Source organism: Pavona decussata, unplaced genomic scaffold (assembly GCF_977016875.1).
Source record: "Pavona decussata unplaced genomic scaffold, jaPavDecu1.1 SCAFFOLD_300, whole genome shotgun sequence".
Classification (NCBI taxonomy): Eukaryota; Metazoa; Cnidaria; class Anthozoa; order Scleractinia; family Agariciidae; genus Pavona; species Pavona decussata.
This window is the reverse complement of record NW_028145697.1, coordinates 2,446,345-2,460,000: the sequence shown is the minus strand read 5'-3', so window position 1 is coordinate 2,460,000 and position 13,656 is coordinate 2,446,345. Positions and strand designations below refer to the sequence as shown.

The following is a 13,656-nucleotide window of genomic DNA, read 5'->3' as shown; positions in this document are numbered from 1 at the left end:
TATGATGATTCCTTGTTCCACAGGTGAGTGGTTTCAGCCAGCCAAGTGAGAAGGGTTTGCAGAAATCTATTTCGTTACTAAAACTCACTCCATGTAAAATACAAAGATTCTAAGACCTAAACACTGCATTAAGGAGAGGGTATACAAAGAGGAAATAAACAGAACATGTATCACACAAAATCTCCTGTATGCTTATAACGGATTCATCCTTCATCCAATGTTAAGGACGGTGCCTACTAATACAGAAGTGTTTTTGACTACGCGGGAAAAGCAGATCAAACTATGGGCTACTGGAATCCAGAAAGAAAATGGACTATAGTGCTTGATAAAACGAGTCAGTTTCACAGTGGAAGCGGACATAATAATTACACCTACCTTGAAGTCCTTCATGGCTGAACCAACAGACTGTTCAAAAATACTGCACTTCCTTGTCACTGGCTCAGGCTTTTTCACCCCATCACGACACAGTCTGAAATGTTTGACAAAGAACAAAAGGGGGCTTTAAAATCAAATAATCATCAAAACTACCTATTGCAACATAGCCAGGGACAAGGCTTGACTTGAAAAATGCCATCGCCTTACAGTAAGAAGACATGTTAATATATTATAAAATATCGGGTTTAATGAATCGTTGCTACAAATGTTCAAACAAGCTTTGCAGCACTACTCAGTTATGAATTTAGAACACAACACATTTTACTGTGGTTATGTGCTTCTCTTATTTGATCTCCACCACACACAATTTCAGCTGCGTTTATGGCACCCATTTGCTACAGCTATATTACTGCTAATTGTCTGAGGTAACTTGTCAGCCTACTTCACATTACTGTATTCAGGCTCTGGTAATCAAGCAAGTGAAACACACAATTAAGGTTGTCTGCTCCACATTGATCGCAGGCAAATAAGTATTAAGTACAAAGCATTCATATCAGTGGTAGACTGTGAGCAGTCGTACTTTTTTCCTCAGATCACGCACGCAAAGTGATGGTAAAATTATGCCAATTAGAAAAGTGAACGAGGAGGGATTGGGGACAATCTTTCTCCCCTCTGCGCCCGTGTTTCTTGCATGTGCAGTTTGCAGCTTTGCTGCTCACTGGATCCATTGCATGCTACAGAAATTAGGAAAAGAAAGAGACTGCTCATAGCCTATAAATTTTATCAGTGGCAAATATTCAGCAAGGCTTTCTTACTTTGGCTCATTCCACACATACTGGGTAGTTACTTTTCCACTCTACAGACAAAAAAATAGATTTTCATCAGCTTAGTAAAATATTTTGGTCTATTTAAGTGCGTAGATTGACCCAACTTATTAAAGATGGTTACCAGACCATCACTAAAATCTGGTCTCTGTTGCATGAAGTAACTTTTTAGTACGAGTACTGCTAACATTGACCTCTGCCCCAGTCCCCAATGCTTGGATGAAATGGCATTAACTATCAGTTACTTTTAAGTGTGATCATCAGCCACTGACTATCAGTCACTTGTAAGTGTGATGACCATGCCTTTACCACCAAAAATTGAAACTTGGGTATCCAAGAAGCAAGTCTACTATAAACCTTTTTCAGAGATTACGTGAATTGTCACTGAATTTTTTCAAAAAAGTGCTAGCATCCTACACTACTGTGGCTAAAATTCTGGCTTTTGATCATCCACCCCCAAACACACTACCAGACATTTACTTTCTTTCAAAAATCTCAATCGAATTCTTCACTATGTGGGAAAACTACAGTAAAACGCCCTTATCCACTCCCTTCCTAGTCTGAGTCTCACAGAGCAAAATCTGTTCCATTTTTTTTTTTTTTTGACAGAAGGGGAAAGAGGATACAATCACCAGTTGTGACTGTGACGTTATAGCTTTAGTATTTTTTATGGGTAAAGCATTAAATCAATGCATCTCCCATGTTTACATGACAATCATAACCGGCTCAAAACTGTGTGAAAATAATTTGTCACAAAGAAAACTTGAACTACTTGAAAAAAAAAAAAAAACTTATGGTACACCACTTTGACAAGTTGAGCTACAAAATGTCTGTATAGCAGTGTTGTTTTGTCAACTGAGGCTCCAGACCAATTTAATACTTCCTGTCTAGCAATAAAATATTACATAATTAATATGGTGATATAACATACCACACAAGAGGATTTCACTTCAGTGTAATCAGCCTCTAAACAGATAGGACAAGCAAACTTTGTGCGAAGCAAGATCTCAAATCTGAAACAAAATTGTGGTAAGTGTTACACAGAGAAGCATGATGTTCTGTAATGAACTAATGGATGTCAAAACTTACTGAAAAAGTTAGGCTGAGTCTAATCATGATTGGATATAGCCCGCCCTCCACCTGTCATTTTAGATTACATTGTGTCCATTCCTGACTGCAATTTCAGTATTTTTCACTTTGACAGATACCCAATGAGGTGTATAGCACTGAGTTGGATATAATCATCTCATGTCCAACAAGCACAAAACCATGAAACATTGCTACATCTTGCTGATTTCATCTGGCGAAAATGACCAGATGACAATTTAATGACCAGGTACATGTATATGGTATAATGGCTCATATACCATGGCTGCTAAGCCAAACAAAACTCTGGAATTGCTTTATCCAATGATCCAGAACAATAAGAGAATGGAACTTCTTATCTCACGAGGCGATAAATGCCCCTTCCATCACTGCATTTTAACACCACCTTTAATTTATACTTTTGTCTAGTTATCCATTTAACTTTTTTCTTTTTTTCCTGCTGACCATATTTGCAAGAATCATCAATTTTGATGGAGGAAAATTAATGGTAGATAGCGTACAATTCACTCGCACTTGTTGGATATAGCATGGTTACAGCCAACTAGGCACTACACGCCTAGGTGGCTATCTATCATCTCATATCCAACCTGTGCTCATGGAATAATAGATTAAGTTTACAGTAGCAATAACTACAGTTGAAATCATCTACACAGCCCTCTCAAAATGTTTTGTACTAGTAGAAAATACAACAGTAGTAGGCAGAAAGAGCTAAGTGGCAAATCATCATCTGTATGAACAACTTTCTGGCAGAGGACTGTATACAACCTATCTGGCCTCCTCTCCAAAGGCTATGACCTTCACAACTGTGGCTACTTGCAAAAGGTTGGGTTTGAGCATACGTCTTATATGACATTTCTTTTCTAGCCAATTAAAATGGAAACAATTGATAAAAATCAAGATTAATTAGAGACTTTGTCAGGTTGGCATTACAAAATTTGTAAACAGTTTATCACAGGGTACTTAATATTCAAGAAAGTATTTATAACACATTGCATCTTACCTACAACCATCACAGGTTCCATCTGGGCATTTACTTGGCAGATCCACCAAACCCTGGGAATGAAAAAAATTGACCAACATCAATCATACTACTGTTATTACTATGTTAATCATAACTACAACAAAATTCTCAAATCTGATTGGCTCTCAGCAGCCATGATTTGAGCATTAATTGGACAGTGTATGCGTCATTCCTAAGTAATTGGACAGCACATCATCGAGCGCGCTATAACAGGACAGTTGCACTTGATCATGGTCCTTTTCCCCATGAATTTCGTAAATAAAATGGTTGTTTTACCTTCTCTGAAACGCCTCGCTAGAACATTGTTTATTTGTCACAGCAATTTGTTCTCGCAAATTGTAATAGTTATGATTAATTGGTAACAGGACTTGGTGTCATCCAATTCAGTCCTATTACCATTATTAATTGCCTTTATTCTAAATTTGTTTGTATTGAAAGGGTAGCACTGCAGAACTAACAAAGTAGAACTACTAACCTCTCCTGCAGTCACATCACACAGTACTGTTGTCCAAACAGAGCGACCGCCTAGACATGCTTGAGTAGGTCTGACAAACACACAACAAAACAACATTCTAGACAAGCCTGCAAATTACAGCATTCTTCAAAAGTGTATGTTGACAGTGTAATTAAATCCATTCCCTCCAGTCAATGAGAGGCAAGAATCATGAAAAGCTCAATCATACTATAAATCTGGCCAATTCTTTAGTGAATTATTCCCAGCTAAAAATGCTGATGCAAAGACTACAATGGATCCCATGAACAATAAATAGTACACACGGCAACTTGCCAGTACAAAAATCCACTGCCATTTCTTGCTTCGCCTGCCTTGTAACCCATACTGGTACAATCAACATATTTTTAAAGGGAAATGTACACATAGCACATTTATTTAATGTTGAGAATAATGTATTATTCAGTGAATGACACAAGCATACTCAGAAAAAGGAAATCCGAGTGCTCCTATCAGGAGTAGAACCTAAGACCTTCTGATTACTAGTTCGGATGCTCTACCACTGAGGTACAGAAGACTCATGGGGGCTAGGCCATTGTGTAGGTTCATAGGACAAACATCCTGCATATTGCTAGGATTGGAATGTCAATGTGTGGCATATACACAATGGAATAAATGTGATCTGGTATATTTTAAGTTGGTTTACTGGGTTTATTTTAAATGTGATCACTCAGACAGATAAGATATTTAATCTTGGCAGTTGTCTGCTTTTGCAAGAAAATGTACCATCTTTAAAGGGGAACTAAAGCCTAATTTCATTGAAAATGTAAATAAATCCTTCAATAATTTTAAGTACTTCTCCCAGCATGAATGGTGCTCACGGAAAACGGTTTTTTTAAAAAAATACGGCAAAACTTCAGACCCGGTCCGCTATGTTGGCCTTGTACCGCAGTAGCGGAAACTGTCAGCGGATTGCGATGTGACGTCATATCGTGATTGGAGAAGCGAAAGCGACGCGACGCTCACTGTTTTGCTTTGCAAGCGGTCAGAAGAGTTTATATTGGACCAATATTTTACTTTCATTTTGGAATAGTACGACCATATGATGTCTTCTGTTCATGAGGAAGAAACTGCGTCAATTTCTAGTGATCTGAGTCTTTCTAGCGGCGACGAAAGCGTGGATCCCATAAATGTAAGTTCAATCAGGCCCTACCAGTTCGAGCCGGAGTTTTCGTCGGGTGAAGAGGTGGAAGACATCGTACATCCACCAGAAGAAGACGATGAAGCCCGTACAACAAATTTAGACTGGTAAGAGCCACGAAACGTGATATGGAACACTCAAGGTTGTGTGATGTTAATGGGCAAAGGCAGTTTTCGTTATTTATTTAATACTTTAATAGGACGTGACTATGTGGCACAAAAACCCCAGGTATCTGGGAATAAAAGAACATTGTAAACCGGAGGTGCATATAGTTGTGTTTATTTGTGAAAGATACAGCTTATTGGTATTTCAAAATTTTGTTTTTGCCCACACACGTTCTTTCTCTAACGATTCCCTTTGAACTTAAAACATAACTTGGCTGTCAAACAGCTGGTGTGGTCAAACAATTTACGATAAATATAAATGTAGATCGACATAGATCAAACTAAGAAGATACTCGCCTTTATAAAATTCTTTAACGGTAAACATTTAAATATTCGCGATTTTAACTCACTGGTGATCCAGAAGCAATATATGAATGAAAAAGTTACTCAAAATTGATTAATTATTTTACAAAATTTACGGTCAAAATATCAGGGATAATTCCCATAGTGATACTGCCCCTTTGATGTTTGCTCAGGTGCTTATGTGAAAATTGTCAGCGATTGCCAACTGCAGCGGAATGCCAGTGTTGCTTAGAGTTTCCACCAATTGTGGCAAAGAATTTAGAGGCAGTAGAAGTGGGTGCATGTGAAGAACCACCATCTTGTATCACTGAGCATCCAGGTTTTCAAGCTGTATGTCTTAATAGATGGGTGTTACAGGCAGCCTGGTATCAGTATAAGCAACAATATGACCAGTCCTATGATGGTCCAGATCACAAACTTAACAGACATATTGCATACCGCCAGCTTGTACGCTGGTGCTGGGGAATTATTGGCAAGGAAATTAGGGTGCCATTGCCCTCTTGTGCAGTTTGTTGTATTCGGGCCCACTTTCCTCCTCCAGGGCTGGAGGAGGAATTTCTATTTGAGGGATTTCATTTTCCTGATGAGTAATCATTAACAGTTTCTCCAAAATTGTTTATCAAGTGTTGAAAAATTAATCTGAAGGTGGCATAGTGAAGGCTGGGGTTTTGTAGTAAATACCACATCTATTAGATAAGCAAAATAGAAACAACTAGTCTTTGTCTCTGTCAGAATGTGCAAAACTTTAGTGCTTTTTTTAACCAGAAGTCAAAAGCACAAGCTATATCAAGTTTAGGCAGTTGATCCAGGCCAAAAAAAAAAAATATATATATATATATATGTAATTATATATAGACATGTATGTATTAACTACAGGTCAAGCCTTTTACTCCCACATCATATAAAGGTCCCCTCTAAGAAATATAGATGTTATGAAAAAAAAAATCTTTTCAACTCTCATTAGTGCATTTGCAATGGTTTTCCCTTCAGTGAATCAAGTGGGCTGTAAGCAGCATATGAGCCTGCAAGAGGGTAACAGCCACCAATGACATATACTATTTTAAAATGTAAGCAGTGAATGATTGCACAATATTAGTTATTTAAAATAATATTGACCCAAGGAGTGAAAGCTTTCTTTGCACAAAATGCTCTTAACTAAGTTGTTCAAAACATGGTTAGGTAATCCAGGATTATTATCGACCTTGGATGGTGTAAAAATAAATTAATAGCCAATCAATGAAGACTTTTTGAATAGGTTTTATAAACCTTATTCCAAAATGGCTTCCATTTTAATATTCTTTTGTTTGCATTCAAATTAGCCCTTCGTGCCTCGTTCAAGATAAAATACTCTTGATTTTTGAGCTTAAAAACGAGGCAAGAAGGGCTAATTTGAATACCAACAGAAGAATATTAAAATGGTAGCCATTTTGGAATAAGGTGTATGCCTTCAATTTACTTTTTGCATCTACAAGTAGATTTTTGGAGTATTTCCCTAGAACAACAAAAAATTAATTCTTGTTGAACTTTTAAAAATCCTGGATTACCTTTTCAAGCTGAGTAACCAGGCAGCAATCTGGTCACTTGACTCTCACTTGGTGTGTGTCCTCATCAGTTAAACCTAGACCGATGTGCCTCAATTAGATCTTGTTTGCTTGGTGCAAGGGTCCCTGAAATGTTCTTTGGGAGAATTACTGCCTCTGGCTCATGGTCCACTCCTCCTCTGTGGCAAGCATTTACAACATCAGCCATTAAACTTTCAACATGGGCAAAGGATTTCTTTTCCTTAATGGGCTTGACCACCCATTGTTTTTGAGTCTTGGGAAAGCTGACTTTGTATCTGGCTTCACCACTGTGTATCCCTGATTGCACCACTGCCTGCTTCCGTCCTGCATTAGCATTGTGGTCCAGGGCTGTGAGTTGTGTGCGTGCTAACATGCCTTTGTGGGAAAAGTGCTCACGCTTGGGGCAGTATTTCAGCTGTTCTGAATGGTACACTTCGACCTCTCCTGTGTGGCAGAACTCTGTAAGCTTCTCAATATCCTTGAGTAGCTTTTTGTTCAACACTACTTCTTCGAGAGCAATATAGGAAGGGGTGTCAGGCTTCAACCATTTCTTCTTGCGAGCCGCAGCAGGTGTCAGCCTTGGGTGACAGCACTCGTGAAAGTGATTGTAGCCAGTCCACTTGTGCTTGTTGGTGACATGGTGGAGAACCGACTTCCACTTTTCCCGAAGCACATCTGCATTGCCATCACATGTTGCTGAACACCACCAGAGATGATTTGATACCGACCGTATCCAGGGAAAGAGGTTTTCACAGCCTTTGACTTTTGCTTTTTTGGTAAGTTGTTTTACAACCCACTTAGATAAGTGCCATACATCAAACTGGTGTTTGATTTCTTTGTGTTCTTTATTCATAGCACTGGAAATTGATGTGTGGCGATCTGTGGCAATTCTTCTAATTGTGACATCCTCAGCTTGAAGCCCTGTGAGGCAGCGCTCAAAGCCTTCTTTCTCCATTGCATTAGAAGATGTCACTTCGGTTACCTGTACTAAACTAAAATAGGCAACTTTACCTCCATCATAGTGTAGGTACAGTATTTGGCGCTGTGGCCAGGACTGTCACAACGTCCATCTCCAATTAAATTCACTGGCCCTTCCCTTTTAATAGCTTCTAAAACAGAGGATCTCTCCTCAGTCCAGGCTTTATCAACCAGTGGAAAGAGGAACTTGTTTTGTATGTTGTAAAAAGTGCTGTGACTAAAAAAATTTAATTTTAGAAAGGATGCAAATTGGGCTATGCGTGAAAAGGTGTTTCCACTAAACAAAATGGCAGCTGATGTTAGTAGATTACCAGCTGGCATGTTTTTAATCACAGGCTGTGAAGTCCAGCAGAAGTCATCATGGTTATTTATGCACCTTATCTTTACTGAAAACATGCTGCCACATGTTGTCATCTTTGATTCAGAGATAACACCAGCACATTTAGGGCAGAATTTCAGAAGTTTCTTTAAACAGGACTCAAAGACAATGAATTTTTGCTCCTCACAAGGTGAGTTTTCATGGGGGGTTTCCAATTCCTGCTCATCATCAGAGTTACCCAAAACTGATCCCTCATTATCTGAATAATTATAATCATCATCATCATCATCATCACCACCAATGGAAGCAATTGGGGAAGGCAGTGGCTCCTCATCTGAAGGATAAACTTCCTCATATAAAGTAAGTTTCCTTTTGCAGACAGGCTTATCATTTTCACCTTTAGGTTTCTTGGGGGAGACTTGTGCAGAGGTGTCTGGTGTGATATCCTTTGCACCATTATCTTCAGGGTCAATGTTTACTTGGATTCCTATTTCAGCATATGTTACAATGTTTGTTTCTGTTGAAACTGATCGAGTGATTCGATACCTGGCTCCCACACAACACTGAGTACCCACATCAATTTTGGTTTTCTCCTCATTTGGGTTATTACCTACAGGGGTGGGCCCTTCACAGGTGTTGGTAGTTGATGGCTGCTCATAGTTCCATGCACCCACAGTTGGTGTTGGGTTGTTATCAACAAGGGTGGGCACCTCACAACTGTCTCTAGTTGATGGTTGCTCATAGTTGCTAGCATCTTTACTGTGGTTGGCATTGCTTTCTTGGGAATGCACATGTTGCAAAACCTTTGAGTGAGGAAAAATTTAGAAAAAAAGTACAAAGATGAACCATTTCACAAATTGGTCATCTTTTGAATTGCTTTTTATTGAATTAATTACAGGCAGCTTTTTAAATGGAACTAAAGAACAAATTTTTAAAAATAAGGTATATGGTGGCGTTTCGATATACTGTCAAGGAGCCACGGAAGTCAAATTCAATTTCCGACCTACACAAGGCAACTGACACCCAATTTAAACATAACTGTTTTGGAAACGTCCAATAATTGGGACATGGAGTAAATATTGTCAAAATCGCTTACCATATGACAGCCTTCAAAGTCTACTTTCATGGGTCTCTTCCCACCCCTTTCCCTCCCTGGGAATAAGCACTGAGAGAAGCACTACACCAAAAGAATTGTTACCAGAAAAATTGTGTTTCCGAAAAGCGACTTTTGAAAAGGAAAATATAACAACCTAATTTATGATATACAAATTCGTGATAAAAAATTGACAACCCGCATACACCAAGAAAGAAAAAAGTAAACACAGACCAGCAGCCTGACAAACAGTTTTACCAAAAATATACACACTTTAATTTTTGGATTCATTTTACATATTTCATTTTACATTTTACATATGCCATAAAGCGAGCTCAACTCACCTCCCGTCTTAACTCTTCTAAGCGACGCTGCTCCGCTCGAGCCTCGCTACTTGGTCTAGGTCGCTTCGGTTGAGGACCGAAAGGAAACAATGAGGGCACTGACCCTGGTATAATGCCTCTTTTAAACTTCGTTTTTGGCATTAACTTAGCTTTAAGATCATTTTCGAAGCAGTCGGGAGTGAAATGATCACTACACACGTAGCTGTACTCGAGTGGAGGAAGGTTGTCTCTCCTGATCCTTGCTAACCACACTCTTTGCAATTCCAAATCTTTTCGTGGAATACGATGAAAAGTTACTTTTGAGTTTTTCGTCCAGTACTTATTGCATTCAGGAACGCAGCAGTGAGGCATAATTATTCCACACCAACGATATATGAAAACTAATAGATTCACCGTGTAAATATTTATAAGATCGGACTAAAGAAAACCTGTTGAAAATGGCGCTTCACGATATGACGTCACGTGAAGAACCGCTGACAGTTTGAGCTACCGCGATCAAAATTCAAGATGGCGGGCTTCAACCACGATTTTAGCCAACTTTGGCTTCGATTTTTTCGCAAAATTACTCATCAACATGGTTAACCATACCTGCAAAAATATTCATTTTCACTTAGAAATTAACCTCAATTTTTCTTAAAATTACGCTTGAGTTCCCCTTTAAGTCTAAGGTCGTGAATTTAAGAACAATGGACATGCTTACCTGTTACTATGGAACTTGAACAGGAAAAATGTAGATGCATTAGTCACTGGACCTTGATGAGAAGAAATTGAGCAAAACAATTAAAATTATTTCAAAGGACATACATAACAGTTCTTTGGACCTCAAAATAGTGTCTTTTTTATTATAAAGTGAAACCCAGAGTTTTTAACATAACTGAAACTCCCCATAGTGCATGTAAGAAGGTTGGACCATGTTTGCCTGGGTCCAACAGGTTTTTAAGATATGTTACTCAGCAAATTGGTTTGATATAGATTAGAAGCTAAAGAAAAAAGTCAACAGTGAATACTGATAAGTGTTAAAATGAGTATATGCCTTGAACCAGTGATTTGTTCCACGTCAAGATGCATAACCTGAAGTTTTAGGCTGGTAGTAGCTAGAAAGAGTGAAACAAATCCTACCTCCTTTAATCACGTAATGTCAGGGAACAATAATATTATTGGTATTATTATTTCTAGCAAAACAAATATAAAGCATCAATCCTCTCACCTCCTTTTCCAGCAAACACAGATGTTGCATTAGTTGAGTTATCATGGATATACTCATAAACACCAGTTACATGTTCGGCCAGGCTGAAAGACAAAAACAGCTGGGGCTTTAATTTAACCCTCTGTTAAATTACCCTTCAGTTGGTGGTGCAAGTTTAATTAAATTGGCATCCACTGACCAGTGTTGAGGCCTGTAATTGTTGTATCAAAAACCCAAGTGGAGCTCAGTTTCCTGGTTGAGTGAATGAATTCCTTGGAACGTGTCGCCACTATCTCCACTTTAACGCATTTTATCGTATTACTTTTGTTGGCTTCACATTAACTTAAGTTTTTGCACTGGTAACATTAGAGTTGCCAATAGTTGTCAGTCTTGTAAAGGCCTGGCTAAATTAGGAAACATTGTTGCGGAAACATTGTTTCTTGTAATGTTATGTTTTCGGTGAGGCTAAATTAGCGGGAAGCAAACAAAATGTTTTGCTTCCCCGGTGGCTAAACGAGGAAACATTGTTTTGGAAAACAGAGGGTCACGCATGCGCATAATAATAAACTGACTTTGTTGCTAGGAAACATTTTTAATGAGCAGCACTGGAAACTAGTCAACATTGCTTTCATGGTCGCTAAACTGGGAAACATATGTTTTGGAAGCAAAATTTGTGTCCGGGTAGCAAAAATGTTTTCTACCTGAGGCAAAAACATTTTCTTGTTTCCGAGCAGCAAAATTGTTTCCGCAACATATGTTTTCCCCGCGGCTAAATTGGGAAACATTTGCCTCTGCAACAGTGTTTCCGCAACAATGTTTCCTAGTTTAGCCAGGCCTTAAGAGAACTTACAGAGTCAGTCACCACAGGGTTACTAAAGAACTACTGGTAATTTAACTTGGTTGGATGACACATGGGAATCCCTGGCCTTCAGATTATAAGGCCAACTATCTATTGTAACCACTTGTCAAGACTAACACTCCTCTACAAAACAACAAATACAAATTGTTACACAATGCCAACCTGATTGTCTGAGTGGTTATAACATGAGGATCAGGAACAACAGTCATGCGGCAAACTGGAGATGAAATGTTGTAGAGTTCCTGGAAATTGAGACAAGCCTTGGATTAATGTTTATATTTCAAAAACTCATGAATTATTCATGGCTATATTGTCCAATCAGAAGATGGAAATCAGTGAACATACATGCATCCTTATACCCAGTAAAGAATGGTCATTCTGAAAAGCCCAGAGAGAGTTTTGATTATTGGTCTTTGGGGGGGGGGGGGAGGGGGGGAGGGGAGGAGGGGAGGGGGAATTGAGGTTCAATACCAAAACATTATTGAAAGAACACTGAATTATTAATGAAAATATAGACGGTTAATCTATATAATTATATAGATCACTAATTATCTTTACAAAATTATATAGATAATGGTAGTCTACAAGAAAAATTAGGTTAACCAATGAATGTAAACACCAAAACTTTGTAGCATACAGTGTAGCGCATGTTATACAACTATCCAAATGAGCTTTTTCCCGATGTGCACTTTTTTGTTCGCAAAAGGCGCATTTTGGAGGCATTTTACATGTAGCTGAAAGTTATCTTAACCTCAACGACAGCGAAATAATAACCATCTGATGTTTCTAGCTGAATATAATAAACTTTGATTAACCCACAGCTTTCATCCCTTGGAAGAATAATTACTTTATCTAATGCATTCATGTCGCATATCTAAATCCCTACCGCATGACTCTTTGAAGCAGTTCAATAGACTTGCATTTTATGCTTTATCAAGTCTAAAACACTTGGCTGCGCCTAATGTTTTAAACTTCATAAAACACTCCTGCTCCTTTATTAAACTTGACAGTCATACTATTCTCCTAAAGAACACTAAATTAATAGAAAGCAACAGAAACAGGTTATAAAGCAAGCTATTCACTTAACAACATAACACCGACAATAGATATAAATCATTAACACAGAATTTTACAACAGAGCTGATCTAAATTTGAGTTTATCTTAAGATGTCTGGTGCAAAGTCTGTTGAGTAGTACATTCTGACGTTTTGCTCACCGATTTCCCAGTTGAAAGGCTAATGTTGCTATGGCAGTCTGCCATTTTGTAAGGATGACCACACAGGCTCAGATTGAAGAGGTGGTAGTAGCGGAAACCACGACTGGTGAAAGAAGGGGCACTGGCAACACTGTGGGCTCTGATGAGAAATAACAAGTCTACATTACAATGCATACATTGTTTCATCTTCTTAAAAGTGACCAACAGTATATTCTCCTTACTTTTAATACCAAAATCAATGCTAGAATCATAGGACACACTTTTTACTTTTCAGATGTGGATTCAAAACTTAGTGTGACTTTAATAAGGGTAGATTTAAATGAGAACCTAGTTAAGTGCACTTCTTACCCATTGAGGGCAGTTAGATCAAACTTGCGGTTATGCTTCTTGGAGAAAAAGGTGCAGTCAGAGTGACACATAGTGGATCCTTCCTCACTGAAACAAAACAAAACAAAGGACTCAAAACGGTTTTACCCCTTTTACAAACACCATAAATTAACAAATATATAAAAAGATATGGTTCATCCTGCTTTCAAACTGTAGTTTTTTTCTTTTTATTATCTGCAAGGCTCTCTGAAACAGTCTATTTTTGCAATAAAAATGCAAGAACAAGCATAATATTTATTTACCTTTAGTTATTATAGGAAATTAAC

The 13,656-nt window shown here is 38.2% G+C and overlaps 2 protein-coding genes and 1 pseudogene across 4 annotated transcripts in view; 1 reads left to right on the top strand and 2 right to left on the bottom strand.

The window, feature by feature from the left end:
- LOC146454598 (endosome/lysosome-associated apoptosis and autophagy regulator family member 2-like) overlaps window positions 1-13,656 on the bottom strand; it is a 39,897-nt gene that overhangs the window by 6,685 nt on the left and 19,556 nt on the right. For all 3 annotated transcript variants that reach the window (XR_014859168.1, XM_085095008.1, XM_085095007.1), the window contains exons 19-28: window positions 13,352-13,438; window positions 13,004-13,142; window positions 11,950-12,029; window positions 10,950-11,032; window positions 10,443-10,494; window positions 3,803-3,872; window positions 3,307-3,359; window positions 2,131-2,212; window positions 1,191-1,231; window positions 376-469 (exon numbers count right to left, since the gene is read on the bottom strand). Coding sequence is in view for 2 of the 3 variants with exons in the window: in XM_085095008.1 (XP_084951134.1) it covers window positions 376-469; window positions 1,191-1,231; window positions 2,131-2,212; window positions 3,307-3,359; window positions 3,803-3,872; window positions 10,443-10,494; window positions 10,950-11,032; window positions 11,950-12,029; window positions 13,004-13,142; window positions 13,352-13,438 (781 nt within the window). In the remaining variant the exon portion in view is untranslated. The remainder of the gene's footprint in view (window positions 1-375; window positions 470-1,190; window positions 1,232-2,130; window positions 2,213-3,306; window positions 3,360-3,802; window positions 3,873-10,442; window positions 10,495-10,949; window positions 11,033-11,949; window positions 12,030-13,003; window positions 13,143-13,351; window positions 13,439-13,656) is intronic.
- On the top strand, window positions 4,574-6,609 carry LOC146454600 (uncharacterized). The gene is made up of 2 exons (XM_085095165.1): window positions 4,574-5,086; window positions 5,620-6,609. The coding sequence occupies exons 1-2, from the start codon at window positions 4,881-4,883 to the stop codon at window positions 6,035-6,037; spliced, it is 624 nt and encodes a 207-aa protein (XP_084951291.1). The 5' UTR covers window positions 4,574-4,880; the 3' UTR covers window positions 6,038-6,609.
- LOC146454599 (uncharacterized) lies at window positions 6,713-10,093 on the bottom strand (annotated as a pseudogene).